The following is a 27,973-nucleotide window of genomic DNA, read 5'->3' as shown; positions in this document are numbered from 1 at the left end:
GACGCGTGATTCGCCTGGTTGATTGACCAGCTGCGCCTGCCGCCGGTCAGCAAGTCACAATTCACGCAGGGAAGTCGCAGAAAGCCTCCACTTCCCTCTTGCGATCCCCAAAAATACTTTTTACACGTACAGATCTGCGCGTTTGTTCCCCATTCCTCTCCCTCGACGACTATTTGGCCTTTATCGCGAAACCGGGGTCCTAGTAGCGGGGTTCCAGTCGGCGGGGGCGTGACAACGACGATCACATCACCTGCCTTTCTTCGGCGTTCGCAAGTCCTCCGTGACTTATTCCCAGGCTTACTTCCAGCTTGAGAAGTAGTGTGTGCTCTTGTACCCACGACGCACTCGTCGAATTCTGGAAGCATGCGACCGCTTCCCGGTAGCAGCGATGCGCTGCCTGCGCCTGTCAAGCCTCGGTCCCGCAAGTCGAGCATGGATCACGCCGCGACGCTGTCAAACAACGGCCCCACCACGTTCTTCATGAGGAGCGAGCATGACATGGAACAGTCACTGTCTGCATCACAGAGTACACAGTCGATAAGAAGGCCGCAAGAAGGCACTTATGGAGTGCAGAGCTTAGCTGATACTTTGGAAGCTGCATTTGGCGCTGAGAGCACCACAGTTAGCAAGAAGGCGGATAAGCAGAACAACGCAGGCAGCCATGGCAGACACCTTGCGAGATCAGAATCGCATAGCCCATCTGCGGACTCTGCGAAGTCGCCAGAGAGTCCTGCTGCCTCGCCACTGCGCAAGCTGAAGAGGAAGCTTTCCAACCGCACCACGTCTACGCCTCTGACGCCCCTATACGTCGAAGCACCGTCCCCGCTGCCCACCTCAGCTCTGCCAAGCACACCAACGTCCGTGTCGCTACATTCGCTGAGGCTGTCAGATGAGGGCTCTGTGGTTGATGAGACTGGGAGTCAGGTCATCACGTCGAGTGGAGAGGAGGAAGATGATGTCGAGACGCAGCAGGGCACATCGATGAGCTTTCCACAGTTGGTGATGCCGAGCATACAGATGCCAACGAGAAGACCGTTCACAAATAAGGGCAAGAACATGGGCAAGCTAAAGGTTCTGGTTGCTGGACAAGCGGGTCAGTACACCCTAACTAGCGACCGTGCATATCATTGTTTGGTAAGCTTTGAGTGCTAACACTTGATACAGGTATCGGCAAGACCTCACTCATTCGCTCGATCGTGCAAAGCTGCGATGACATCGTACATGTAGACTCCCTCTCGCCCTCACAGTCGCTCTTGCAGCCGCCTCCCCGAAGACCGAAGTCTCGTAGACGGCAAACAGACCAGGGGGCTACGTTGCGCGTGACAGAGATCCATGCCAGCACTAGACCGTATCCACACTGGTGGACTGATGTTGAAGAGACTAGGGTTTTGCGGAGAAGAAAGAGTAGCACTGACACAATCTTGGAAAGAAACATTTGCTTCGTGGACACGCCGGGCTACGTTGAAGGGAGCTTAGAGCATGACGACATGAACCTCGTGGTTGAGTACCTGGAGTCACTGCTGCACCAGACAGCTTCTGTGACCAACATGGAAGATGGGGAGATAGTCGGCGTTATCAGTGGCAGTGGAGGAATCTTGGTGGATGTTGTCCTTTATATGTTGCCGCCGAGTAAGTACTATGCGCACCACGGCAAGAGCGACACTGACAGAGGCCAAGACAAGGAGATAACCAAGGACGTCGAATTCATGCAGCGGCTATCTGCGTTCACCAACGTCGTACCCGTCATCGCAAAGTCGGAGACGCTGACCGCCCAGGAACTAATCTCACTGAAGGCGTCTGTACTTGCTCGCCTCCAGGCTACAGCTGTCAAACCATTCCTCTTTGGAAAGCCTTTAGACGACGCATTGCTTGCAGTCCAAGGCCTGGACATCGTCTATTCAATGGCTACGCCAACAACCGCGATCCACGTAGATCAGTCGAAGGGGCCCAATCAGTTCCCCTTCCCTACACCAACGCATCCGTACGCAGTATCATCGCTTCACGGATCAGATGCCGATATCATGGACGCATCTCTACTGATGTCTCCAGACTACGTTCAACCTCTCATGCCGTCTGAACTTTCCAATATGATCGAGCAAGTCTTTGACCCTGATGCTATTGCCTGGTTGAGGCACACAACGGCGAAGAAGTTCCTATCCTGGAGAAGAAAGACAAATCTACCGGGCGATTCATTTATTATACACGGCCTCCAGCAACCAAGTAGCCCCACCACAGCATCAGTAGGACTAGCTGGCACTATGCTGAATCGTAAGTCGACCCTTCCTACATTGCACGCATCTTGCCCGCTAACATATACCAGCATCAACAACGTCCTCTGTCTTCTCTGCCATCTCCCCATCCGGTGTCCTCGTCCCTCGCTCCACCTCCCCCTTCTACTCGAACCTCCAATCGCCCCTCCTGTCCTCTGTCGCCGGCTCCCCCACCGACCCCACCACCTTCTCTCTCACCCATTACATCAACTCCAACCCACAGGCAAGCGACATCCGCGTCGCTAAGTGGGCCACAGATCTGCACAGGAGTTTGAGAAACGAACGCGATCGATTCGAAAATTTGCAAAGGAACGAGAGGGCTAAATGGTTACTTGAGAGAGTCGGTGAAGAGGTCCAGAATGGGACAATTGTGACGAGTGACGGGCCCAGGGCGGAGTGGGCCATCGTTCGACATGGCAGTGATGAGAAGCTGGTCAGTGGCCAGAGGTACGATGTTACGGGATTAGACTCGAAAGATCCCCTTGGCTTGTGTGGCATTAGCGATGAGCTGAAGAAACGGGGGTTCGTGCTGTGTCAGGCTGTAGGTGGTATGAGTCTGCTTGGTGCGGTTGGTCTGGCCATCGTCAGGGTTGCGGGTTGGGAAACGCCTGAGGGCGGGGTTTGGGGATGGTTGGTTGGGGGTGTGGAGTGAGAACTGATCATGTCTGTGACAAGGGGATGCATACTTTAGAGATACCCGTTCGTTGTGTAGATAAGCAGCACTTACTCGACTCTTGGTACCTCGCGTGAAGACGTTCCCAGCGCTGTCCATTACCCATTTTCAGAACGCTCGGTGCTGAGATGATCAAATGAGACTCAAGCACTGCTGATGGAACGCTGAAGTTTAGGCACGTGAACATTCAGCATGTCGTTGCGTAGCATATGTATAGTTCGCACTGTCTCTCTATAGTCTAATCATAATCTACCTCCCACGGTAACTCTCGTAGCTAGTATTATCTCGCATACTCCTGTTGAAATACCCTCCCGCAGGCGACCCATCTCTCGACCTATCCATCAATGGCTGCCTACTGTTGCTCGCTCTCAGCATCTCATCGGCATCCAACGGTGTCGCAGGGATATCCACATCCACCATATCCTGTTCCTGAAACATGTCTGTCGTAGGAGTGTGCTGGTACCCCTTCGCGTAAGTATGGCCCTCGCCCTGATCCCTCTCCTTCTCGCCAAACCGCGTCCGACTACTCGCCCTGCTCCCGGCTGGCGACGCCGAGTTCCGCTTCAGGTGTGGCGAGTTCTCGACGAACGTCGTGAACGTCGACGGTGTTCCTGGGCGGCTGACCAGATCCTCGGGGCGTCCGTACAGTGCGCCGTCGCCGCCGAATTCTTCCCTGAACTCGGCGCGCCGCTTGAAGTTCTCGAAATCAAGATCCGCCTCCTCGACGACTTCCATGTTCGGCATCGCGGCACCGTCAGTACTGGATCGCTGTCCGGGAGCGGCGTGGTCCATGTCCGTCAGGTACATATCTCCGTAGCCCAGATTCGCGGGGGTTGCGCGGTCGGCGGAGGCGGCGAAGATGTGGGTATCGGCGTTGGAGCGGTGTCCGTAGATTTCCTTGAGCAGGTGCTGTGATTTAGCGTGGACCATTGGGGTGATCAATTTCTTGTAGATGGCCGGGTTGCCGAAGCGGACGCCCACCTTGTCGGTCTTGCGGGCTTTGGGGTGGTTTGCGTCGGGTGTGTTTTCGAGATCCGAGAAGGGGATTGTAGAATAATAGAGGAGCTTGTCATCGTACGACTTCTTGCAGTAGAGCTTGAAGCTGAGGAGGATGAAGGGTAGAGGAACCATTGCGTACAGCATTGTTCCGTTGCGGAAGACGTTCTGGTTGCCGACGCCCTTAGCGCCGACAGCGAGGGCGATGACGGCGTTGCCTATGAAAACGGCGAAGAGCAGGCGGTTGACGAGAAGGCGCCAGAAACGGCCTCCCGATTCGGTCTTGGTGATGAAGACATATTGCAAGAGGTACTTCTTGAAGACGACGTCCATGCCAACGTAGAAGGCAGTGACCGGGAAGATGATAGGTTGCAGACAGCCCATACAGAGACCGACTGTGGTAACAAACAGATAGTTGTTGTAGTATTCGGCATACGCGAATGGCGGAGGCGCGCTGAGCTCGATTAGCTCTCGAGGTGTGGGTGAGAAGAAAGTTCGCCGGCACCAGGACCAAGCAAAAGTCCAGGCCTGCGAAAGATCGATCGCAGCGCCGAGATTTCGTTGCATCTGCCAGGTGAGCCAGAAAGTGGAAACGTTGCACAATCCAGTGACCAGCTGTGTAAAGGGCTGGCCCTGCTTCATGGCATCCCAGACACCGATATCTTGAGCGCCGATGACAGCTGCCACAAAACGCCAGACCGACCCGAACACGGAGAAGACCACGAGGTTGTTAAACACGTAGAAAGCGTAAAGACGTGACGCAACGTGACGCTCCCTGGAAGTCTTGGAAACGTCGCCCGAATGGGTGAACAGCCGGCGGAAAACGATGGGAACGCCCAGGTACATGAGTGTTTGTACGAGAGGAGCAAGAATACCCTGCACAATAGCCCATCCGGTGGGGTGAGCATTCAGGTTGGTCTGGAAGTCCCTCCAGACAAGACCAAGGTTGGCAAAATTAGACAAGAAGGCAGAGGTCAAGATGTTAGGTACGATGAAGGCTACTGTCAGTAGTACCATCCAAAGACCGTCCCAAAATGCTCTCGCGCGGCGTGTCTTCCTGCTCATGGAGAGGTTCTGCCAAAGCAGGTCGTTGGGCTTCGGTGCAAGGTAGACATCGCATCCCCTTGGACCCTTCTTCCTCGTGGCGTATGCAACGGCATGGGCGTCTTCGATACGGGCGAATGAAGCAAAACCGTAGGACATGGGGTTCCGCATATCAACGCCCTCTCGCACTTCTTTAATGGACACCTCCAATCTCGCTATTCTGTCGGTAAGGTATTCGATCGCATCAACTCTGCCCTTTCCATAAGCTGTAGTGTCGTCTTTCTTAACCTTGCAGGTAGGTCGTTTTGCCGGTAGCTGGTTCGGGTTGCTGAGGTACTTGGCAAGGTGCTGCTCGAGCTCTCGTACTGTCTCATCATGCTTCTCAATCAGCTCGGGAAGATCCTTGACGTTACGACCGACCACAGTGCGGGGGACATCATCCATCTGTCTGCCTGATTCTACCAGTTCGGCGATTCCGGCGTCGGTTCGGGAGGAATTAGGAATGTGGGTAAGCTGGAATGCGGTCAGTTGCAGACTCAAGTAAAGAGCTAAGCTTACTCACCAGCAACGTTCGTGAATGAAGGCTGGCCTTGTACTCTGCGCTCTCGAAGTATGTGCGCCTCAGCTTGTAGACTGCCTTGTAATTCCACCAAATGAATCCGCAGAAGGTAATTTCGACGAGGTACGCGAAGATAACATACGCCCAAAACTTGGATCCGCCGATGTATTGCGGTGTGAACTTCATGAGCGTCGCGATGTTGCTGTACTGATCGTAGAAGTTGCCGCCTCCAATGATGCAAACAGGGATCAAAATTGCACAGCCCATGACACTGAGCGCGATGAAGATGTTCCGGATCATCCGTAAAAATCGCATAAAGAGAACGGCATCCAAGCCAATCTTGTCCACAAGCTCCTGCTCCTTTGTCTGCGTGACGGCCTTGATCCAATCGAACGGGCCATTAGCCAGCGGCTGCGGTCGGTGTTTTTCGTCGGCATGTTTCGCTCGTGGTGCGTATACGCGGTTGTTCTTTGGTCGGAGGAAGCAGAAGACTAGGAAGAGTAGACCAGTGACGACGAAGGAATAGACGATTGCGGCGTAGATGGAGCTTTGCTGGATCTATAAGTGCATGTTAGCGTTCACATAGAGGGAACCGGAAGTCAATCGGCATACCGATGTCGAGAATGGATCAGCAATCAAATTCAGGAACTCGTCTCCAGAGCTCTGCTGGCTCCGCCGCGTGAAGAGATCCATGATCGCGTGTGGGTGCGGCGGGACCGCTACACGAGAGGAAACGACAGGCGAAAGAAAAATGTGTATGGTGCTCAAATCACAACAACAACCTCGCTCAAAGGACAGATGGGAGAACGAGGAGGTTTGAAAGGTGAGAATTGTCGAAGGGACCGAAATTACGAGCCACTCTAGTACGCGCAATACCGCCGGGATGGCATCTTGAGGTTACTTTGTTGAGTTTGTTCTCGAACTTGATCCGTCGATCGCCGCTAGCTACGTCACATGTGGATTAGGTACGAAGGCTAACGATCCCCGGTAATCGATAAAGAGAGAGTTTTGAGCTTGAGTGGCAGCGCTTAACCGTGTCGAGAGCTCTAGAGCAGCGTTCGCAGCTGAACGGTGGCTAAACTTAGAGTGCTGACCGGATCGTTGAAAAGCTTGTTCCAAAGGTTGGGTCAGGGTCTATTTGACGCATCGGGACCCCAGCCTTTCTCATACTTGTCACCCAATCACTGTCCGCACAATTTCTAAATTCAGCAAGAAGGCTGTGTGAATGGCTGCACAGTTGAACAAAGACTGGTTCATTTGACACAGGGAGCCAGTCGCCCACAAGGGACGGCGCTCGCGCGAGCCACTCCGTAGACTATTTTCCGATCCGGAAGGAGCCTGACGTCGCCCATCTCGATCGACAAGCACACTTTGTGGGGGTTTCAGCGCTTTGTAGTGCGAGACTGGGGTCGTGCGGAAGATCGCTTGTTTATTTCCGTAGGGCTTTGCTGTTTTCTGATCTTCAATCGCCTTTCTTTCTGGACAATCGTGAACTCGACGTTTGTGTGATGCTTTGCAGTCCATCTTGGCATTACGAATCACGTAGGCAAGCTTGGAGTGAGAACATGTGTTTTGCGTCTCTCGAGCTACAGGTATCTTGATCTAGGTCTCAATCATCCCAAACGCCCTTTCTGCGCTGACGGTAGTAACTTTCAAGCCTCCGAAGTTATACTCGAAGCAAATTCCGTTCTCGTCACTCATACACCGCATCGCTCATCGTATAAGCATCCCTCTTAATCGTCCTTTTGCATAGGTATCTTCATCACAACTTGACGCCCCAAACGCCTCGCCCGCCAGCAACACCAATCCAATCGCCTCCCTGCCCTGTCAGAGCACTCTGAGGTGCCCAGCTGATGTTGCCGACTTCGTAGTCGCATCGCCAGCTAGCGTATGGACCCTTTTGTCCTACTGGAACATTTTGAGCACCTGTGCCGTTGGCTGGTTGTGTAGTTGCTGGAGTCGACGGTGCTGCAGCGTGCTCGCTGCTGATGGCAGCTCCAGTCTGGGCATGCAGAAGGTCCCACACAAGTACAAGAGAATCGTCACCACCAGAAGCAAGCATGCCTCGCCGTGAAGGGTTCCATTCAATGCTGTTGAGGGCTGCAGAGTGTCCACGAAGTTCGAGAAGTGCCTGCCCCGGTTGCCGTACGTCGAGGATGCGGACAACGTTCGAATCTTGGGCGAAGGTAGCGAGGAGGTGCGAGTCGTGGGGAGAAGCAGCGAGACGTAGAAGGGGAGGTGCGTAAGACATGGTCTGTTGTGCTTTTGTTGGAGACATACGCCCTGTTGGCGAATCTAGAGAGTGGTCAGTAGGCAGAGGAGGCTTTGCTGTAGGAGTCGACGAACCTTTGTCCTTGTCGTTGCCCTTGTCTGATGGCTCATAGATGATGGTGCTGTGCTCCAGGCTTCGAAGATCGAACATGCGCACACTACCGTCAGCGCCACAGCTTACGAATACATCGACACTGCCTGCACAGAAGCGAACGTCGAAAACCTCCTTGTCGTGTGCAATAAGCTGCGTCTTCGCAGTGAGTGTTGGGATATCCCATATTGTGCAGGTAGTGTCTATGCTGGAGGTGATGATGAGCTTAGGTGACATGGTGTTCCAATCGAGGGACGTCAATGGCGCAGTATGCTCAGGAGTTTTTGAATTGGAGAGAAGTGCAAGCGGTGTAAGCTTAGGCAGCTGAGGCTCCCTGGTGTTCACCGACGATGTACGTGATATCGTGTTGCTCAGAGTGTTGCCGGACGACTGGGGAAGTGACCATAGTCGCAGGTGATCGCCAGAGGTTGCGAGTAGGTCGGTCGACTGCTTCTGAGACGACGGAGGTTCCCACAGTATGCGAGTGACGGGAAACGAACAGGTAGCTTCTGCGATTGCGTTGTACTCGAGACCATATGGCGATGTGCCTGGCGCAGCATCGTGCTGAGGCGTAATCTGAGTGTCCAAGATACGGATGAAGTTGTGGTTGTCCTCGATGTAGCTTCCCACAGCCATCTTTCCAGCGCTGTTGCCGCCAGGCACGTTCCATTTACACCAGTCGTAAGCGTATATGCTCCACGGCGCAAGGTAGTTGCTGTTCGTAGGGACCTTGTTCTGCTCGCTGGTGAAGGCGTTGGATGGGCCTAGGCCACCTTCTGGACCCATGCTCGAGTTTGCGCGTGGCCTGATATCTGCCAACCCAAGTGGTGAATTTGAGGCATTGGCGGTGGGCGTAGAAGGGTAGTACTTCTGCGAAGGCGTGGTTGCCGTGTACTTGGACTGCTCTGGGGTGTTCGAGAAAGGAATGTATTTCTGTTCGGGGCCCATGCCAGCTGGACTCGAGCGCGAGTAGGTATGCGAGGAGGAGTGGCCCTGGCTTATGGTGTTGGAGCGCGTGGGGAGCGTGTAGGAATTGGCGTTGCTGACGATGTTCTGGGTAGGCACCACCGGCGCGGTGTTCGCAGAGGAAGGACCGGGGCGTTGCGCAGGCTGGAGACTGCCAGGTAGTGTCGTAGGCGTGCCGTAATGAGAACCCTGGGGCGTGGCTTGCTGGAGGCTGATGTTGGGCGCCGAGCCGCCGTACGAGTCGGCCTGATTGTACATCTGCTGCTGCGGCTGCGGCTGCTGGGCAGATGCCGATGCGGCTCCATGCAGCTCGTCCTGGGCGCCGGCGGGCGTGGCAGGCGCGAAGGCGTCAGTGCCTGCCGCTGTCGTGCCTGCCGTGGCCGTTCTCAGGTTCCCCATGGGAGACGCAATGGAGCCCATTTGCGCAGCCTGGCCTAGCCCGGCGGCCAGGTTGTACTGCTGCGAACTGTTGTGGTGAAACGGCATTGCGCCGCGAGGAGACAGCGTCGAGCTGTTGGTGAGAGGAGTGGGCTGGCACTCGTCAGAAGGCTGACTGCTCCAGGGTCGTGGGTGCTGTCTTGGTAGCGCGCGACTCCACTCGCTCCCCCACCACCTGCTCCCACCAAGCTGCCCGGACATAACAGGGTAGCTTCGCGTCTGCGGAACCCAGCTGCCTTCACACCCACCATAGTCGTCACATGAGCCTGTTCGTCGCAGTAGGCCGCCTCCGCTCTACCACCGCTTCACCTGTCGTGTCTCGTGTTCACCTGCTCCAGCGCCGGCTCGCGACCATGCCTCCGCTCCGCAAAGCCCCAAACCGTGCCTTGCTGTTGCTGCCGCCGCCGCCGACGACTTCCACATATGCGTCACTAAAAGCTGCATACAATGCCCCCCTTTCGACCGTTCTGGGAGAATTGCGACGCACTCAGCAGCACACGCTGCTCGAGATTGCTCTGCAATGCCCACATCTGTGCGGACATCTCGGCGATGCAAGGGGACCGCTGTACGAGACTACGCAACAGCTCGTCGCCGACCTATACAAGCTGATAACAATTGTGGCTGCCAAGGACGCGATTGATACAGAGGATGCTCAAGGCATTGACGCCCGCATCCTCCTGGTAGCGCATCCGCGAGACGGCAAGCTTCAAAGCGCCTCTGAGCCTTCCACGCCAGAACAGGAACTGCAAGGGCCTGCAATTGATATGCACACACTTGTCGGGAGCTCAAGGCAGTGGGCAGCTGTATACTCGGTGGAGAGTGAAGAGGGTGAACGGTTTTTGAAGAGCTTCTCTGCCATCTCGAAGAATAAAAAGGTATCGAAAGTACGAGGTGGCATGGTTCTCAATACTGGTGATTCAGCTACAACCACCTCCAGCGCCTTCGAAAACTCACCAAAGCACCTCGCGGTCGCTGTGGGTGGGACCTTCGACCACCTCCACATCGGTCACAAGTTGCTGCTCACCATGTTTGCATTCGTGCTAGGTCGACGAAGGCAGTCAGACAGTCCCAGCGTCCTTACAGTGGGCATTACCGGCGATGCTCTTCTCGTGAACAAGAAGTTCGCCGATCAACTCGAGAGCTGGAAGGCTCGTCAAGAGTCAACGCATGACTTCTTGCATTCAATCATCTACTTTGGTCAGCCCGGCGACAACCGGATCCAAATACGAGAGATCAATGAGCCTGGTCCAAATGGACACGCTGTGCATATCAGCTACCCATTCGGCCTGACCATCAAGTATGTCGAGATCTGGGATCCGTTTGGGCCTACCATCACCGACAAGGACATCACGGCACTGGCGCTCTCGCTCGAGACCAGAGGTGGCGGCGCTGCTGTCAACGAGAAGCGCAGGGAGCAGGGCTGGGACCCACTGGAGGTCTACGAAGTGGCAGTACTTGATGCCAGCGAAGAGGGCAGTGTAGACGAGACATTTCAGAGCAAACTGAGCAGCACGGAGATCCGTCGGAAACGGAGTGAACTTGTCAAGCCCAGAGCGAAGGCGTGATGGTGAGCCAGGGGTGTATGACCAACATGACGCACATGCCACGTTGATGTTTGCCTGCTCATGAACGAAGGCAGGCCCGAGACAAGGAGTTGAATTGTTGTTTGTAGTAGATTCGATAGCTTGACGGACGCGCAGGAAGTCGACTAGGTACATGTCGTGTGCAACGGTACACAGCCTCGTGTACCTTCGGACCGCACGACAGCGTGGACTAGCATATGCAGCTGCTGTAAACTTCGTGTCAAGGTATAATCGTACCAAGACGGTGGCGTATCTCAAAATGGCGACCAGCAGCACGCCGGCATCGATTTTGCGTCAGAGAGCTCCTCGTATGTACGCTGGCTTGCGAGCGGCGCTGCAAACTTTTGCTTCTGTGACAGATGTCCAAGGCGGGACAAGGATTGCGGGACCGGTGGTCGGGCGACGACACGGAATATTATACCATGCAAGCAATAATCGGTGACAACGCAGCGGTCTCCTGCTTGCACGGGAGCAGAGACTGCTGCGTGGAGCCGCGTCTAGTAGCGCCGAGCATTACACAAAAACACGCTATGCTACACGTTTCAGCCTTCCAAGGCTACGGTCGCTACTCGTTGCTGTCTTTCCACCAGCGCACCATTCTTCGGACGATGCGTTTGATACGGATCCAAGTGCATGGCAGCGGTATGATCCAAGTCAAGCCAGACGGTGCGGTCATAGGCGTCCGCAAGCGCTTCTGCTGCATGCTTCGTTGGCAACGCATTAGGCCCTGAATCGAAGGCCATGGTCGCATGTGGAGTGGAGCGCATATGCCTCGAATCACAATGCCGCAGCCTGATCCACCCCTGGACGGCGTGCAACTGTGTTCAGCAACGAATCGACGTGTTTTCGCTCGCGGGTCCTCCCTTGGATCCGCCTTTCCACCAGGACGCCCGCATCACTAAACAGGCACGTGACGAATCTGCACGCTCTAAACCGCGTCGAGTATGAGTAACACCTTGCAATTGGACAGAGACGCAGCCTGCATCGTTAGGGCAAGCTTGGTAGCGTATGGGTGCAGGTTTTGTGTCCAGTCGTCCTCTGCAACCTTCAGTAACGCTTAGCTGACCGCTGGAGAGCCTGGAGAGGTCATGCTTCCTTTATTTTCCCGAGTGTGCCCCTCCGGCTGGCCTGCGTCCACAGATTGACAGAGCACCGTCCCCGGACATCACCACGCAGTCCGCTGAAACGACCTCGGGTCTCTGCCGCTGCACCCTCACACCAGTTTCCGCCACGTCTGCATTTCACGCCGTACCGGCCCGAGCCTTCGTTTACTTCTGTTTTCGAGTATATATCCGCTGCTAGGCTCGGATCTGCGCCCGTGCATTCTGGAAGCCTTTACCTCACATCTTGAGACCTGGATGGTCTCCGTGCAGTCGCCATGGGCATCCTCGATCTTGCCGACGAACTTCTACGGATTATCCTCGAGCATATTGCTTCAGAACCAGAGAAACTTCTTAGCTTGGAGCGTCGCGCTTACCTGTCACAAGAGAGCTTCAAACCACCCCCACCAATTGAACCGGATCAGGCCGAAACAATCGCGAACGTGAGACTCACGTGCAGGAAGTTTGCAGACCTCGGCGCGATCCATCAGTTTTCGAGGGTGACGACAAGATTCTCGAGGAGGGGCCTGGAACGCCTAGAGAACATTGCAAGCCAGCGGCATTTGGCTGAGCGGGTCAAGAAGTTCAGCTATATGGTACCTTTCTTTTACGTAGAAGGTTGTGTGCATGACCCGCTTCAGTAGTAACGTTGCTGACTAGCTGCAGGACGAGAACGCGTGCAGGACCTCCTCACAACATTACCAGGCGATCTGGGACTTCTTGACGCAAGCCATTTTGTGCAGAAAGTAAAAGAGCAGAAGGATATAGTGCGAACACAAGAGGATGCTCGAGTACTCACACTTGCGATCTCGGCGTTCACTTCACTTCAGCATGTCCAGATACTACGGCTACAAGACCAAGAAGACGGCATGCTCATGCAATACATCCGGACACATCACGAAGTCAGCCAAATGGTCGAACTGAAATGGCCACCAGCTTGCCTGCATTCAACGAAAACAATAGGCGAAGCATTGATCGCATCGAAATCGCAGTGTTCTAGGTTTTCATCACCTATGCTCAGTCCAGTGAGCGTCTTGGGCGCTGCGAATAATCCGCCAACCGCAATGGCACTCCTCGCGGAACGACTGACCTGTCTCGAACTCCACTTTGACGACGGTCTAGATCTCGATCAGCGGATGAGGGACCTCTCGTCATTGTCAAAGGCTGTATTCACAGCTGCGAAGAACATAGAAGCGGTTCATATCGGCTTTCCTTCGCACAGGCCGCTCACACTGAAGCTTGAAGAGATCTTCCACAACGTCAAGTGGGACAAACTACAAGCCTTTGGTATCCAGGCGTGGCGCCTGGAGGCAGATGAGATTATCGCACTTGCCAGGAGACACAAAGAAACGCTGCGCGGCTTAAGATTACGAGATGTGTTGTTGAAAGAAGGCAGCCGATGGAGGGATGTTCTCTTGTTCTTGCGGGAGAACATGTCACGACTGGACTGGGTCAGTCTCCGGCGGATCGACTACGAAAAGCACTTTGATGATGCCTGGACAATGGGTGCAGAGGTACCGGACGATCCCCTAGGAAGCGACAGCAGCGAAGAGAGCGACGATTGGGATCCCCACGATGACGATTACGATCCGGTCGATGACCAGGATGAACCATACATCGGGGACGACGGCTCAGTGGGCGACTCTGATTCAGATGCAGGTTCGGACGAGCCTGAGGAGGGTGGGAACCTGCATTTTCCACCGCTGTCCCCGGATACACCCGCCTCGGTACCATGGTGTACTTGTAACGGTCATATGGATAGCGTGGACTTGCTGAACGACGACGGTGGATCAGTGACAAACGCGCAGCGGAAGTTCTGGGAGAAGTGGGTCGTCAGAAAGGTGTGCACCGAGCAACATGGCCACAAATGAGGCCACGATCGACAAGCGATCCCGGACTGCAAGTTGTGCAGGGAGACCTTCGCATTGTGCGTCGAGCATCGGCATTGTTTCGCGACAAGAAGCGGAGTCTGGCCCGCCGCTGCATGTGAAGTCACGCTGTGAGGTGTGTATGCGGGCTATATTGCTTTTACACCTCGCATACCATCCTTGCAGCAGTGCGTTACGACTTTCCTCAGCGTCCGGCGCTTATGCGCAACCAACGTTTCCCCACCACAACCGTCGCCCATTGCCATTTCGTGTTTGAACGTCACCAACTAGAGTCGGTTCGCCAATGGTCTGCAGGTTGTTTGAGATTCTGGGAAGTGGCGAGGTCGCGGTGTGAGTTCTCGAATGCCTCCACTCCCTACTCGCTCCGGCTCTATCACGAGTCAGGACAGCTGTGACCTCCGCACAAGTCCGCTTCTCGGATGCATCCTTCAGCGCAAAATATCTTCAGGCCTCCCACATACCTTTCATTGCTGCATTATGGCAGCAGAACACTCGGCGCAATGTGGCTGCGTTTGCTTTTCTCTTTTACCTGTCCAATCACAAAAAATCACGAAGGTAACGTACCGTGGGAGGAAAATTTGCTCTTTACTCTACCATAGATGGGGAAGCTTCATGTTGCATTGCGGTAGCATTGCTTGTTGGTATGACGCAGAGCTCCTTCTGCATTTTAGCAGTGCAACGTTGAAGTAGGTACACTCACCGTCTTTTCGTTCTATGGTCTCGTTCGTTCTTTCACATGAGGTCCGTTGTGCACTCTTGCTTTACTGTCTGGTAGCCAATGAGTGAGATATCAGGCTAACAGATTCTGCGTCATCTTACACAACACCTTTCGTGCTTCACGCCACCTTGATCGTACCAATGAATGATGACAGCCTATAACTACCACAGAAAGCAGTCTTGACAATGAAGCATCAGCAAAGGAAGGCTTCGCGGCCAGTGTAAGCATGCCATCCCCTCAGACATACGCAGCAGCTAACAGAACAACGTTGACAATCAGTGAACGACCCACGGTAGCATCAGCAAGCCAAGACTATGCCGGGGATGTTTCCAGTTGCATTATTGAGGCCTCTGGTCCCTGAGGGTCTGGCAGACGCTGACCTTGCTTCGTTGCTACATGTCGCTCGCTGCGTCCCGCGCTATGGGCCCGGTGGCAAGTCTCTCACTCTCATCCTCACCACGCGTCACGTCCGCGACGTCAAGATGACTCATCTGCGCGTGCAGGTCAATAACACGTCTCTGAGGCGCGTCTGAGCGGAACTTACCTTCCAGCGCCAGCGCCACGACTTCACGGCAGGCCGCAGCACCGCATTTGCTCCATCGCAGTCCGACGTTCTCTTTCAGCTTCTCACTCCTTATCTTCGCTCTTTACGACAGGACCATTCATCAAGAGACCTCAGGATGAGGTCCAAAGCAGATTGGCAGCTTGCGGAGCCTGGGGTCATGTTGTATATGCCCGCGACCAGAGTCAACATCGAAGATACCAAGCATTTGTTGTCTCAATTAGGTGTCACGGCTGATGCAAGTCATGGTGAGTCCAGCCAAAACTTTGTATCAACAAGAGTGCTATTAATTCTCACTGTAAGAAACCAATCAGAGCCAAGCGTCAAACGTCAGCGATACAATCTTGCCGTCCTGCGAGAGTTTGCACGGTGATTGGGTTCAACAGGAACCCGAACCTATCGAAACAGCCAGAATCGACTTCGCGAGAGACTATTCGCCAGCTACCCTGGCTGGTACCGACGATGAAGAGCTCTTTGTTGATGTCGAGTCTGCCACAAGGCTGCTGACTCCAGTGTCATCAGTGAGCCCCGATATCGTCCTTCAACTGATAGAAGCTGCGGAGAGCGCTTCTACTCTGTCAAACGAACCATGTATCGCAACCACGACAGATAGCACCGAAGACTTCCTTGACATCTGTTACGACTCAGAACGGACTGACTTCCAAGAATCTCCGTCGCCTACAATCCGCAAGGCCAAGAAAGTCACAAAATGCGCTACTGGAGCTGTCAGTCGGCACTTCAAGGCAAAAGCACGGTCGAGTGCTACCCAGCCGCCAATACGACGTCCAGACTTTGGTAATAGACTCGATTGTAAGAAGCAGGCAACCAAGAAACCAAAAAGCGCCTATGCACAATCTCTCCAAGATTTGGCTGACATCGAGAGCCCGCCTCCACACAATTGGGACGACAACGAGAGGGAGCTACTCTGCATATTAAACAGGTGGTACTGCGGACAAGACCGTACTGAAGAGCTTCGCATCTTCGCAAAGATATTCAACTCGATCACTAAGCTGGATATTCCATCAAAACGGGTTCGTGCTCAGTTTGAGAACCACCTACGTCTCTATGGTGAGGAAGCATATCCTGTCTTCAGCCGGGTTTTCTCAGTGCCTTTCAATGATCCAGAGGACAGCTACGCTGAGCTACGCGCACTAGTCGAAGCGGAGGCTACAGCCCTTAATCTCGATCTGAAGCAACGACAGGGCGACTCCATTGTACGCTCAGGGACGGCCAAATTCGCGAAGTCTCTGAAGACCAGAACATATTACCAGTTCTTGGTTCAAAGAGTCTCAGAAGAGGAAGAGTGGCAAGCAAATCAAGTTGCGATGACAGGAAATCGCATAGAAGCTCCACCATCTTTGACAACAATGTCTATGGCTGTAAGCATGCCTTCAGAAGAGGATTGGAAAATCCTCACTGATTTCGAGCAAAGCCCGACACTCAAGGTCCCAGAGCCTCCCCCCCTTCGACCACATCTAACATTTCGAGTCTGGGACGCAAAAAACCGTACGAAGTTCATTGACGGTAGCTTCGTGGCCCAGGCATTCTTTGAAAATGACTGGCCTCGTCCGTTCCCAGCACCCATTGCTCTCGATGATCCGTCTGAGGTTGGCAAGATCCTGACGGTGTTACACTTGAGCAAAGAGGGGGACACACCTGTTTACATTTCTACAGCAGCAGTAAGTGGCTCTCTGTCCGTCATCTAGTGTGCTTCTTTGCTTACCCTACGTAGTCTCTTTTGCAAGCTTTATCGTACGCTATGAGTATGCAGCGGCCACAGTTGGCGTTGATCGACCTGGACGCACCAGGACTGCAGCAGACGAACAAGTTGCATCATGCGGCTAACGTCTTCCCATGGCTTAAGTCACAGGGTCTTGCTCGATGGGCGAGGTACAAGGGTGAGCCGAATTTGCGTGATTGTCGAGGTACACACTGAGAACACTCAGGTCACGGAGAACACTTAGTCTGGGCTGATATTCCTAGTGATGCCGTCCTACACGTTCTAAATCTCGAAAATCTCATCAGGGAGCTTAATAGCGACACAGACTGTCATGATCTCATGCACTTTAACGCCTTTACGTCTGCTGCGAAGACCAATACCATTGCTAGTACCCTGCGCGAGAACAACGTCCTGCTCAACACCACAACTGCAAGAGCCTTGGGCAAGACTGCGAAAGCGTTCGGATTGAACCTAGGCAATTTCACGCTAGAGCATCTACAAGACTTTGTCGCGCGCATCCTGGATGGCTGGACCATTTCAAAGCCAGATAATATGGACATACATACTATGAGTTCTCTTGCTGCGACCTTTGCGACGGCTCTTGGTCCACATGCAGGAGGCTTCAATCTTCAAGCGGTCATGGCGGCCTTCCAAGAGGGTGTGGATCAGGGCACGCGCTGTATTGCGCATTGGTCTCGCAGCAGGACTGGTTCTCGCCGTAAACGTTTCCGAAGTGCCTAGATCGAAGCAGGAGCCATACTGGCCGGGAAGGTGTTGTTTTGAGAAACGGACAGGTATCAGCATGCGCTCATCTCCGAACGCGACTGTGCTCTTGTTGTTCAGTTCAGATGGCGGGAGACGATGTCGATATGTGTATCAGAAGGCGAGCATGTACATTATCTAGACTCTATGACCTCTACGACCTACGTCTAAACTCTATCACCTGTTCACCACTTCCCAAGCGCCCTTCCAACGACACGCAAGACATCATCCGCTCTCTCAATAGCAACCTCATGCCCTGCGCCCTCTACAATCTCAAACTCCACGTTCTCAGCCTGAAGGCACTCGCTCGCATCTTCCATAATCTCGTCCTTAACGATGATAGGATCCGTCTCACCCAACACAACAAACACCTTCCTCAAGCTCCCAATACTCTCACCAATGTTCCTTCCAAGTACTCTCCACCTTTTGTGCTCCCCGTGCACCGGCGCATACCTAATCGAGCTGATGAACGCCGGCACAAACCCACCATGGTGCTCGATCTGCCAGTCCACAACCGCACCAACAGTGCTAAACGGATTGCCCGGTAATAAGGCATGGTGGCTTGACGCATACGTGGCGTCTCCCCCACTACTTTTCTTGACTTCCGCGTTCTCAACCGTGTCGGGCTCAGGCTCGATACTCCTCACCTCCTCGGGGCCAGTGTACAGGCGTTGCGCCACCAGCCGTTCGACCCAGAATTCGGGCAACAGGCCCGATGTGCTGTATAAGAGCCGGGATTTCCAGGTCGTGTGCGTCCTGCGGATAAGACCGCCGGGCGCGACGAGGACTAGGCCGGTGATGAGGTTGGGGAAGTAGGATGTGAAGTCTACGGCCAAGGCGCCGCCGAGGGAGTAGCCGATTAGAGTAAAGGATGACCAGCGTAGGGGGGAGGATGTGAGGGTGAGTAGGATCTGGGAGGTATAGAGGGAGGAGTCGTAGCGGTGCGTATGCGGGGATGGGCCGGAGGAGTATCCGCGGGAGAAGAGGTCTGGGGGGTATCAGTTCTGTATTGTGGTATAATGAGAGTCTCTCCATCTTCGAATGAGGATCCAACATCACTTCAAGCGAAGGAGGATATCAGACGTTCATCGAACATGACGATCATCATGCTGCCTAGGTACGGGGAAATGTCTCCTCAAACGTCGTATACGGACCGATGTAGGAGCGTCTATGATATCCCCCTAGAATCCTTTTGCACTGCATGGGTCAACGTACCGAACAGCATCACACGACAGCCTTTCTCAACCAGCTTGTAAGCGAGGTCAGTCAACGCAATACTTGGTGTCGATATGCCATGGATGAGCAGTATCTTCTCGCCATCCTCAGGGCCCCACTCGTAACATCGAATGCTGCCATAAGGAGAGTCTACATCTCGTGCTCCTGGCAATGCATCCGGAGGATATGGCAATTTTTCTAGCTCATCTTCTGAGAATCTGGGCAAAGCAGTCTCCCTTGGTGACAAGGATATCGTGAACTTGTCACCCCGCAAAGAGCTTGACACATGTCGCAGAAACAGCAGCCCGCCGAGGGATGCCCCTGCAATTAGGTACATATGTGGGGCAGGGACTCTGAAACGACCCAGAGCAGACGTCATAGCTGGATTGAGGCTCTTGGTAAGGCGGAAAGAAGATGTGAAGTACCACGAAGCCAGGCGTTGACCAATGAGGTATTTTAGCCGCACACAAACAGACCTCGGATCCTGCCTGTGGTGCGAGGAAACGGTAAGCTGATCGCCCAGCTGCTGCGCTAGTACACTCTGTCGACGCAGCAGGCGCCACGCGCACAGCAACTGCGTCTGACTGCGATCCAATCATCCCAAACACTGCCCAGCGGTGTCTGGCGGATAGTCTCAGAGCGAGTCAAATGAAGACGCGCAAGACAGAGGCGCTAATGGAGCGCAAGGGCGGGAATCACGGGAGAGCCAAGCATATCCGGGCTTGGACGATCAACAACACGACAGGGTTCGCCTGGCTGCTTGCGCTTGTGTCCATCAGCTCCTGCCTGCGCCTCACAGCCATGCTCACTGCCCACTCTGCTGAGTTGGTCCTTATACACTCCAGACGCCCTGTCGATTGCACTTCTGCTCTCTTTCCGCTGCACTGTGTCTCTCCGGGCGAGGGCGCTTGTTGTGACAATTGAAACCGCGAGCCTGCACCAAAACATTCGACGTCTGTTTGCCAGCTACATCCCTCGTCGCCTGCCGTACCGTATCTCAAAAGCACCGCAATTGTGCGCCGGAGCTGTCGGATATTTTTGGTGTGCGTTCGAATGCAATAGTGCACCATGGAGGACTGGACATCGAAACAGCTCCCTGAGCGCCTGCCCTTCTCCAAGAAGCGGCTGCCCAAGCGCGTCATCTTCTCGTGCGTAGAGCACTGCAGACTTGCGTTGTGATTGTAGACTGACATATACAGGTACATTATCGACTACCTTATCATAGTGTAAGGGCTTCAGCGCTCCTTCCCCAAGCACACGACCGCCTTCCTCAAGCTCGCCCAGCTAACCACGATCGTCCAGGGTTCTCATTGGCGTCTTCACCATCATCGACAAAGTACCGCCATTTCATCAGCATTTCTCGCTGCAGAACTACACCCTCCACTACCCATTCGCCGAAAAGGAGCGCGTGCCTGTCCCGCTGCTATGCATCATCGTCGTTGGCGGCCCAATGGTCATCATTGCATTCTACACACTCGTCCTTGATGGGCTGTTCTCACACCAAACCCCCATGCCTTCTGGCAGGGCGGGCGTCAAGCGTCTGAGCGGCAGGTACAGGCTCAAGGATCGCCTGTGGGAGCTGAACTGCGGCATTCTCGGTCTTGGACTGAGTGTGGGCGCCGCCTTTACAATAACGGGCGCATTGAAAAACGCCATAGGAAAGCCGCGACCAGACCTCATTGCCCGGTATGCTAGATTGTACATCGAATTTGTCGTGCAGAGCTGATAGGCTGTAGATGCATGATTAAAGATGGCGTGAAAATCAACCTGGAGAGTCTGGAACTCGTGACCATCGATATTTGCACGCAGACCAACAACTACATCCTGCAGGACGGATTCAAGAGCTTTCCGTCTGGACACAGCAGTGGTATGTCCAGGCTCATGCATCTACCGATCTTGGCTAACACGCAGTAGTCTCATTTGCTGGGCTGTTCTACCTCTCTCTCTATCTCGCCGCGAAACTGCACGTTCTGGACGCCAAGGGTGAAGTTTGGAGGACATTTATCGTCATGGTCCCGACCCTTGGCGCTGCTCTCATCACCGGCACGCGTATTATGGACGCTCGTCACCACCCATTCGACGTTCTCTCTGGCGCCAGTTTGGGCATACTTGTAGCATGGGCTGCCTACCGACAATACTTCCCTCCGGTTTCCGAGACATGGAAGAAGGGACGTGCGTATCCGATTCGTGCCTGGGGTCGTGGACCCGCTCCCCCACCCGCTCCTCAGATCATGGCCGACGAGGACGTTCAGCCACTACGACAAATGGGCAGACCATTAGGCCCGATCGATGAAGAGCGTGGAGAAGCAACTGGTATTGCGGTCACTACAGACGAGCATAGTGGAAATGTTTTCCGACAGCAGATTTCGAACTCTCAACGGAGACGCCAGGCGGATGCACCTGAGGGAGTAGATCGCAGCAACACATTGGCATCCAGCAACTACCGCTCGGACACACTAGGCTCGACCTACCGATCTAACACTATAGATTCCTCGCTCTCTACGAAGGTCAACCGATACCAGAATGAGATGCCAACGTCGAATCCATTCGCCGCAGGTCAAGCACGCCAGCGCCGAATGGAGTCTTATGACTACTCTTCCTCCGAAGACGACGAGCCCTACGAGCTTCAACCGACCGGTGGAGCATATAACCCTGTCTCAGGACGCTTGACAGATACTGGCTACCATCCACCGCAAGGAATTTCACCGAACCCCACACCCCCACCTCCACCAGTGAACACGTTCGTTCCACCTAACCTTAACACAATGTCGCCCACTGGAGACTTGAGCGATAGGAGAGATATTGGTCCACCTCCACCGCCGCATGCTGCAGGCACAACACCTCAGCAGATTTGAGACAGCAGAAGTACCAGATGATTTCAGCGATTTGATCTCAACTCAAATATACCCGTATGGTTTGCTTCCGTGGAAGCATTGACGGGACTATCACGGATGTAATGACATCACACTGGGACGCTCCAACAATGAGCGAGGAGCAAGGCGTTCTTGTAAATTGACGTTCAGGCCTGCCGAGACAGCCTCCACTACGAAACTGGCAACGTGGACCGTATAGTATCATGTATCAAATTATATGTAATACTCGAAGACCTTGTGTGGTGAATTTGGCTGACAACAAACGGACTGACGTAGAAACAGCTAGCGCGAAATGGGCAACTTCTCTCACTTGGAGTACGACAAATCACCTTTATCTGACCTGTGACTCTCTAAGCGGCCTGGGCCTGCAAAGATTGTTCAATTAATGCAATACAGCCTTTGCTCCACACAACACACCCAGCATTATGTAGCGGAAACTTACCAGTATGAACTTCTCCAGTCTCTCCACGGAAGCGCTCAGACATGAGCTGCGACTTCGACAAGAACAAGCAGCCACGACCACGAGACCTCGCCTTATCGGTCAACTCTATCTGTCCGGTAATGACAGACGGTGACGAGGGAAGCGGTGACAATCCTCTCTTTGTGCGTGAACGACGTTCTGGACGTTCTGGCTCGGGACTTAAGGAGCCGCCCGATGAATCAACAGCTTTCAGAGGTTCCTCTAGTTTCAGCAACACAGCAGAACGGTATGACCTAATTGGTCTGCAAAGCAAGAAGCTACTGCGCAAGTCTGCTGGCTACGATCGCGCAGAACCGCTCGAGAATTCGACTTCGAGGAAGAGGCGACAAAGCCAAAGCTGTGAGATAGCCGAGAGGGAGAATGGTCTCGTTCCCTCCATTTCTGCATCAAGCGCCATTGCACATCAAGAAAGGGCACTCCCCAGGGTCACATACGCTAAAAAAAAAGACAGCGGTGCAACAGGAGGAAGATGACCGTCGACTTACGGAGCGACTGCCGGCAGAAGAGGAAGATGATATACTTATACTGACGGAGGGGCAGTGGACAAAAGCTCGCCCAGGCACAAAAGGTAGACCCATTGATTTGGATCGTTACCCTGCATCCTTGCAATCGAAATGGCAAGCTCCAGATAGCTCTTCCAGCATCCGTCGTAACGGCAAATCATCATCGAAGTCCTCGAGTCTGCTTCAGCGACTCTTTCGACGCAGCAATCGCCCGCCAGATTCAGGAAAAGGAACAAGAACAAGAAGCGAGACTGCGCCAGGCAGCGTCACGTACCCGCAACTGCGCAGTCTGCGGCGACGCAACGCTTGTCATTGAACTTCCTTCATTATCTTCCTGTACTCACGATGCTGACGTCTGCACCGACTGCTACACCGCATGGCTCGGATCATAGCTGGAGGAGAACGGCTGGCAGGGAGTAAAATGTCCCGGGCAGTCCTGAAAGGTCAATCTTACATACGAAGAGATCAAGGCATACGCCAGCAAGGACATCTTCGAGAGGTATGACGCCATCCAGGTTCGCAATTTGTTCAGTGCGGATCCGGACTTCCGCTGGTGCACGACTCAGGATTGTGGCTCGGGGCAGATCTATGATGTTGAAGAGTTCGGCAACGAGTTCGAATGCGTAGAGTGTCATGCGCGGTTCTGTGTTCGGCACGAAGGGCCTTACCATGATAACGAGACGTGTGAGGAGTACGAGTACTGCACCAGTGGCCAGAAAGACCGCGACGAACGCAAGAAGGAGAATGAGGCTAGCGAGCAAGCGGTGGGAAGGCTAACAAAGTAGTGCCCTGAGACGAACTGCGGACGGCTCATTGTAAAGAATGGTGAATGCAACCACATGGGTTGTATATTTCGCTTGTTGGATGTCAATCATCATCGGCTAACGAACGGCAGGTTTCAAATGCAAGCACCACTTTTGCTGAGTCTGTTTGAGGCCATGACATTCGTGTAACCACTGATGTCGTTGCTGTGTGAGCTGTGATGGCTTGACTGCGTTACGGAGTGAATATGGTGTCACTTGAAGGAAGAGATCAAAGACAAGCACTGGTGGATGGTATAACACAGGGCAGTCCTTCTGAAGCCACCAGCAAAGTATACTAATGAAGCACATTTGTGGAACGATGAGCGCTTATCCATGAATCCTACATGACGGGAAACAACCAAAGATACGGCAATATCAATGCCTTGCTCAGCTCTCACTGCCCTTCGTGATCTTTGACTGAAAATCTCCAGTGCTGAATCCGACATGGACTTCCATCGAGCTTGAGCGGCGGATCTGAGCATTGAAGCTCGTGGGTACTTCGAAAGAGCCTTGAGCAATCAGACGAGTTCGGGGCTACTCGGTGGGAAGAGAACATACCGTTACATGCAATCATGCTAGTGTATAGTCTATCGACATTACTCATGACACGACTTATGGTGAAAGAAGGTGGACTGTATATCGTGGAGTCGAACTGAAGCTGAATTGGGGTCAAGGTCGGAGGCTTTTCTGATTGAGTCTTGCCCACAATTTTGACTTCTCGTAAAAGAATGACTGTTGAATAACACAGACGCTAATGGGAAGGGGGTTGGACGCAGTGAATGAGAACAATTGCTGACACGTTACAGTGGAATGAAGATGGACGCAATTGATGCAAGCCAGTACGACGCAAACGAGTACTTTGGGATCCGCCACAAATCAAGAGCAATTGCCGCCTCTGCTCAGTATAAAAGTCAGGATGGGCGAAGGAGTATGTTATATCTAGATAATATTACATTGCTAACAGGTTCAGAACGTCAGGATGATCTTCGACACCAAAGAATAGAGGAATCAACATTGGAACAGCATGGAATTACACCTTCTTGTGAAAATGATAACATCCTGTTCCAAGCATCCTCTAGTGGCTTTCTTCGTAGTACTCCACAGAGTACAGCGCGAAGTAGAGCATCTTCACGATCAAGATCGAGAAACTCATACTCATCTACTCCTAGGTATATTCAAGTATCTTGTCAACATGTTTTAGTCATGTTCCTAACATAATACAGGCCAAAACGTCCCCGGGTTGATACTGTTGAATCAGAGCTTACTATAGAAGAGCGACGTATTGCAAATAAGCTTGCTGAGGCTGAAGCTAGCCGTGCAGCAGCAGAGGCTAGTCGTATAGCAGCAGAAGCACGTCGCGCAGAGCTAGAGAATCAGATGTTTGAGATTCAGGTTGCAAAAGCAAGGAGAGAATTCGAGCAAAGTTCACAACGTCTTTAGAACACGTTGTGAACAAGGGTACTCCCATCACTCTAAAATTAATCGGGTGGGTCTACGAAGGCTCGGTTGAGCCTTTAGCGTTGATCGGCTCAGCTGTGTCCTGGATCCAATCGACTGTATTTTCTGCCTTGTCTTTCCTTGCCAATTCATCCGTCGCTGTCGTTCCTTCGCTAGCGTCATGCTCGTGCAGCCCTACAATGACTCATTTCGCACTTGCATAGAGGCGCAAAGAGGTCTCCCATGAGTATAGTGTAGCTTGCTGGTGTCTTTCTTGATTATCATGCTAATCGATGCAAATAGCACGAACGCATGCATGCCTCGGCAACGGCTATGCTGCCTCAGTGCCTAGCCTGTACTTTGGTAGGAGAGTGCGGTGGAACGACGCCTCGTCTTAACCGCGAGGTCTACTGTGATCCTGGTGACTTCGCTGTTGCAGAGAAAGGGGTCGTTGGTGTCCGGATCGCCCCAGGCATTGGACAACGCCTCATGATCTGGTCAGTGAGATGCTTCCGCGATCATAATTTAAGACCCAGTACGTTTCAGTGAGGTGATCAAGCCGTGCAATCCTCACACCGAGAACGTCTGGTCCAGGCCGACAATTGCAGTAAATTGCACGGAGCGAGACACAAACCCTCATTAAAAAGAGGAACACCATACGAGAGAATAGATTAGCTTTCAAACAGAATACGACTGTAAGATCTGCCCTTCACCCAGTAGTGGGCCCCCAGGGCCCCCAAAACGGCAATGATATAGAGAAACAAAGCAAGACAACACATGCCGCCCAAGCCGTTCCTGTGCCCAAGTCGAGCCTGACCGAGCCCCGTGAATATGTCCGTCCGTAGACACCCTGTACGCCAGCCTGCAGTTCGGCGCCCACCCAGCCTGTGGAGCCGCTGCGCTAAAAGATCGCGGGACGCAGGAAAGGGTAAATCAATGAAGGCCTTTTATGATGGAGTCGCTCGCTGCAAGGGGGCTACTGCAGCGAGACGAGTGCATGGTCGTGATGGGTCATTAGCAGGCGGAGATCTGGGTAGGTTAGAGGATGTAAAGGGAGGAAGGTGCGGTATGGCTCACTCGTCTTCTCCGCCCACGACTGCCGCCTTCGGGCCGTTGGGCGAGCACATCGCGCAACTGCGGGTCGTCCTTGTCCTTGTCGACGTGGTGAACGCGGACGTGCCTGAAATGATGGGTCAGCGACTGCATGATCATGGTCACCGCGATGTGAACATACCTTTGTAGGTTGTCGGGGCGTGGGTACTTGTGCTCTCGATCTGGGCAGAAGGGGCACACATAGCCGGGAGACTGATGCACGAGACCATGCCTGATCATTTCATTCTTGCGCTTGAAGCCCTTGCCGCCTTCGCTACGTGGACACCCCTTGACTGGGCAGAAATGTGGTCGAGTCTGCGAGTGGACGTTCATGTGCGAACTGAATGACTGGTCAGTATGAATCAGGAAGACTCCCGAAAGTCTTGACTCACTTCAGAAGGTACTGCGTCTGGAAGGGTGCAGCCGTGCAGCCTGTGGTATCACACTTGTAGCTGCCAGTGATATTATGCTGTATTTGGATACCGGAACCGATAGGGGGCGGCAGCTGTCTCGACGCCATTGCACCATCAATACTAAGCACGCGCTGTCGGCCACCTTCGATTGGTGTGTGTGTCGTGTCTGCATTATACCCAACTGGACTGTTGTACTCAACTACTGAGGCCGAGCGAGGATGTATCCCATCCGCTATTTGCGAAGGTCTTCTGATGCCTCCTGGCGCAAAAAGAGTGAGATGCTCTTTTTGTCGCAAGAAGACGTCTCCTACACGGGAGGCATCACTCCCCGTACTGACTGGCGATGACGCATTGAATGGCGGAAATGGTGATTGCGCGGCTGGTGAGTGGTGCGAGCTTATGGACAACGACCGGAAGCCTGCGGAGGGTGACTGCCCCGAAGACGAGATAGATTGTCGATGTACAAAGATGCCAGTCGGCTCAGATTCGTTCGTTGCGGAGCGGACGAGTTCATCGAACTGCGTTATTGAAGGCAGTTGCTGGCTTGGTGATGATGCTGACTCTGGTGAGGTTGCTGAAGGTGGTTGTGTTTGGATCGATGGTAGCTTTGCGCCTGGATCTGCTCTTGATGGCGACGACAGTCTGAGATTATGAAGAGAGTCCGATGGGTCGCCATTTGTGTGGGCGTAGGACGTTGTGTTGGCCGAGCCATTTACGGAAGATGCAGTTGTGCTTGTGTTGGAGTACACGCTGTACAGGGCTGATCCATTGGACGAGGCGTGCGATTCACGTCTCTCGCCAGTGAGCGTGTTTTGCTTGAAGTCATTATTCGCATCCGCCAACGAATCAGATCGCAGATTGGTGGAAGGAGCCAACATCTCTTTAGCCGGTGCTTCTTGCATGTCTTCGTCAGATGATGGTGTTTCTGGTTCAGATGCGGAGTTCAAGGCTTCCTGGCTGACTGCTTGTGCAATATCTGGACGATTGGGGGCCATTTCCCGGATGAGAACCCAGTCGCCTTGCGTCGGACGATGCTTTCGACGTTTAGACTTTTCACGGCTATTGGAGGGGGGACTAACGAAGATCTGGGTCACAATAGGCGGTGGTTCTTCTTGGGGCTTTGCGTCGACAATAACGGGCTGTAAGCCGGGTGACCGTGGACCAAGGGCGTCTTCCTCCGTATAGTAGTCTCCAGGCATTGGGTGGTGGGACCGGGCTTGAGGCTCTGACAGGGTCTGGCCGCGATCACTGGAAAAATGAAGAAAGATGGAGTGCTAGGAAAATGTGGTGTCTATCCCAAGCACACCTCCTCAAAAGCCCCGAGGAATAATCTCGGGCCGCGGTGCAGAGACGAAGCGTGACAGCGAGACCAGTGGTTGATGAGGCTCTGGAGGACGGTCAGCATGGCCGGGTGTCGCATTCTCTGGGAGACAAAGGCCAGAACTCAAGCGCTGGGTAGTGGAAAAGGGATCGGAAAAACTCCGAGGTGGTCAGGAGACAAGTACTAAGGATGG

The 27,973-nt window shown here is 53.5% G+C and overlaps 10 protein-coding genes across 10 annotated transcripts; 6 read left to right on the top strand and 4 right to left on the bottom strand.

Moving 5' to 3' along the window:
• Position 1: 1 nt before the first annotated feature.
• M421DRAFT_414979 (uncharacterized protein) lies at positions 2-3,015 on the top strand. Its single transcript, XM_033590524.1, has 4 exons — positions 2-1,093; positions 1,165-1,629; positions 1,678-2,268; positions 2,321-3,015. The coding sequence occupies exons 1-4, from the start codon at positions 364-366 to the stop codon at positions 2,920-2,922; spliced, it is 2,388 nt and encodes a 795-aa protein (XP_033454177.1). The 5' UTR covers positions 2-363; the 3' UTR covers positions 2,923-3,015.
• A 124-nt stretch (positions 3,016-3,139) lies between these two features.
• M421DRAFT_414978 (DUF221-domain-containing protein) lies at positions 3,140-6,599 on the bottom strand. Its single transcript, XM_033590523.1, has 3 exons — positions 6,155-6,599; positions 5,546-6,100; positions 3,140-5,496 (listed from the first exon to the last, which is right to left on the bottom strand). Exons 1-3 carry the CDS (start codon positions 6,233-6,235, stop codon positions 3,193-3,195), a joined length of 2,940 nt encoding a protein of 979 aa, XP_033454176.1. The 5' UTR covers positions 6,236-6,599; the 3' UTR covers positions 3,140-3,192.
• A 467-nt stretch (positions 6,600-7,066) lies between these two features.
• On the bottom strand, positions 7,067-9,599 carry M421DRAFT_414977 (WD40 repeat-like protein). The gene is made up of 2 exons (XM_033590522.1): positions 7,889-9,599; positions 7,067-7,837 (listed from the first exon to the last, which is right to left on the bottom strand). Exons 1-2 carry the CDS (start codon positions 9,507-9,509, stop codon positions 7,305-7,307), a joined length of 2,154 nt encoding a protein of 717 aa, XP_033454175.1. The 5' UTR covers positions 9,510-9,599; the 3' UTR covers positions 7,067-7,304.
• A 62-nt stretch (positions 9,600-9,661) lies between these two features.
• On the top strand, positions 9,662-10,873 carry M421DRAFT_50577 (pantetheine-phosphate adenylyltransferase family protein; the record flags this gene model as incomplete). Its single annotated transcript, XM_033594842.1, has 1 exon — positions 9,662-10,873. One exon carries the CDS (start codon positions 9,662-9,664, stop codon positions 10,871-10,873), a length of 1,212 nt encoding a protein of 403 aa, XP_033454174.1.
• Positions 10,874-12,269: 1,396 nt separating this feature from the next.
• Positions 12,270-13,862, top strand: M421DRAFT_96973 (uncharacterized protein; the record flags this gene model as incomplete). Its single annotated transcript, XM_033598447.1, has 2 exons — positions 12,270-12,609; positions 12,658-13,862. 2 exons carry the CDS (start codon positions 12,270-12,272, stop codon positions 13,860-13,862), a joined length of 1,545 nt encoding a protein of 514 aa, XP_033454173.1.
• A 1,416-nt stretch (positions 13,863-15,278) lies between these two features.
• Positions 15,279-17,621, top strand: M421DRAFT_105 (uncharacterized protein; the record flags this gene model as incomplete). Its single annotated transcript, XM_033587086.1, has 4 exons — positions 15,279-15,408; positions 15,464-16,839; positions 16,893-17,058; positions 17,107-17,621. The coding sequence occupies 4 exons, from the start codon at positions 15,279-15,281 to the stop codon at positions 17,619-17,621; spliced, it is 2,187 nt and encodes a 728-aa protein (XP_033454172.1).
• Positions 17,622-17,766: 145 nt separating this feature from the next.
• M421DRAFT_414973 (alpha/beta-hydrolase) lies at positions 17,767-19,253 on the bottom strand. The gene is made up of 2 exons (XM_033590521.1): positions 18,858-19,253; positions 17,767-18,630 (listed from the first exon to the last, which is right to left on the bottom strand). Exons 1-2 carry the CDS (start codon positions 19,192-19,194, stop codon positions 17,828-17,830), a joined length of 1,140 nt encoding a protein of 379 aa, XP_033454171.1. The 5' UTR covers positions 19,195-19,253; the 3' UTR covers positions 17,767-17,827.
• Positions 19,254-19,483: 230 nt separating this feature from the next.
• Positions 19,484-22,028, top strand: M421DRAFT_414972 (lipid phosphate phosphatase 1). Its single transcript, XM_033590520.1, has 5 exons — positions 19,484-20,005; positions 20,057-20,083; positions 20,160-20,543; positions 20,594-20,724; positions 20,772-22,028. Exons 1-5 carry the CDS (start codon positions 19,926-19,928, stop codon positions 21,710-21,712), a joined length of 1,563 nt encoding a protein of 520 aa, XP_033454170.1. The 5' UTR covers positions 19,484-19,925; the 3' UTR covers positions 21,713-22,028.
• A 185-nt stretch (positions 22,029-22,213) lies between these two features.
• On the top strand, positions 22,214-24,957 carry M421DRAFT_87990 (uncharacterized protein; the record flags this gene model as incomplete). The annotated part of the gene is made up of 7 exons (XM_033597619.1): positions 22,214-22,437; positions 22,503-22,550; positions 22,752-23,067; positions 23,185-23,495; positions 24,324-24,445; positions 24,482-24,686; positions 24,741-24,957. 7 exons carry the CDS (start codon positions 22,214-22,216, stop codon positions 24,955-24,957), a joined length of 1,443 nt encoding a protein of 480 aa, XP_033454169.1.
• Positions 24,958-25,992: 1,035 nt separating this feature from the next.
• Positions 25,993-26,566, bottom strand: M421DRAFT_50117 (uncharacterized protein; the record flags this gene model as incomplete). Its single annotated transcript, XM_033594798.1, has 3 exons — positions 25,993-26,134; positions 26,189-26,386; positions 26,439-26,566. The coding sequence occupies 3 exons, from the start codon at positions 26,564-26,566 to the stop codon at positions 25,993-25,995; spliced, it is 468 nt and encodes a 155-aa protein (XP_033454168.1).
• Positions 26,567-27,973: the final 1,407 nt, after the last annotated feature.

Source organism: Didymella exigua (assembly GCF_010094145.1).
Source record: "Didymella exigua CBS 183.55 unplaced genomic scaffold M421scaffold_1, whole genome shotgun sequence".
Taxonomy (NCBI): Eukaryota; Fungi; Ascomycota; class Dothideomycetes; order Pleosporales; family Didymellaceae; genus Didymella; species Didymella exigua.
The sequence above is the reverse complement of the archived record's forward strand: the minus strand, read 5'-3'. Positions and strand labels throughout refer to the sequence as shown.

Bases quoted from the DNA above. Each gene is read 5' to 3' on its own strand.
- M421DRAFT_414972 (XM_033590520.1), top strand. From the start codon at position 19,926: ATGGAGGACTGGACATCGAAACAGCTCCCTGAGCGCCTGCCCTTCTCC. The intron at 20,006-20,056 runs GTGCGTAGAGCA...TGACATATACAG, and splicing joins CCCAAGCGCGTCATCTTCTC to GTACATTATCGACTACCTTA. The intron at 20,725-20,771 runs GTATGTCCAGGC...AACACGCAGTAG, and splicing joins TCCGTCTGGACACAGCAGTG to TCTCATTTGCTGGGCTGTTC.
- M421DRAFT_414978 (XM_033590523.1), bottom strand. From the start codon at position 6,235: ATGGATCTCTTCACGCGGCGGAGCCAGCAGAGCTCTGGAGACGAGTTC. The intron at 6,101-6,154 runs GTATGCCGATTG...ATGCACTTATAG, and splicing joins CTGATCCATTCTCGACATCG to ATCCAGCAAAGCTCCATCTA. The intron at 5,497-5,545 runs GTGAGTAAGCTT...ACCGCATTCCAG, and splicing joins TTCATTCACGAACGTTGCTG to CTTACCCACATTCCTAATTC.
- M421DRAFT_414977 (XM_033590522.1), bottom strand. From the start codon at position 9,509: ATGTCCGGGCAGCTTGGTGGGAGCAGGTGGTGGGGGAGCGAGTGGAGT. The intron at 7,838-7,888 runs GTTCGTCGACTC...ACCACTCTCTAG, and splicing joins GGGCAACGACAAGGACAAAG to ATTCGCCAACAGGGCGTATG.
- M421DRAFT_414979 (XM_033590524.1), top strand. From the start codon at position 364: ATGCGACCGCTTCCCGGTAGCAGCGATGCGCTGCCTGCGCCTGTCAAG. The intron at 1,094-1,164 runs GTCAGTACACCC...CACTTGATACAG, and splicing joins TCTGGTTGCTGGACAAGCGG to GTATCGGCAAGACCTCACTC. The intron at 1,630-1,677 runs GTAAGTACTATG...ACAGAGGCCAAG, and splicing joins CCTTTATATGTTGCCGCCGA to ACAAGGAGATAACCAAGGAC.
- M421DRAFT_414973 (XM_033590521.1), bottom strand. From the start codon at position 19,194: ATGTACCTAATTGCAGGGGCATCCCTCGGCGGGCTGCTGTTTCTGCGA. The intron at 18,631-18,857 runs GTACGTTGACCC...GATACCCCCCAG, and splicing joins CTGTCGTGTGATGCTGTTCG to ACCTCTTCTCCCGCGGATAC.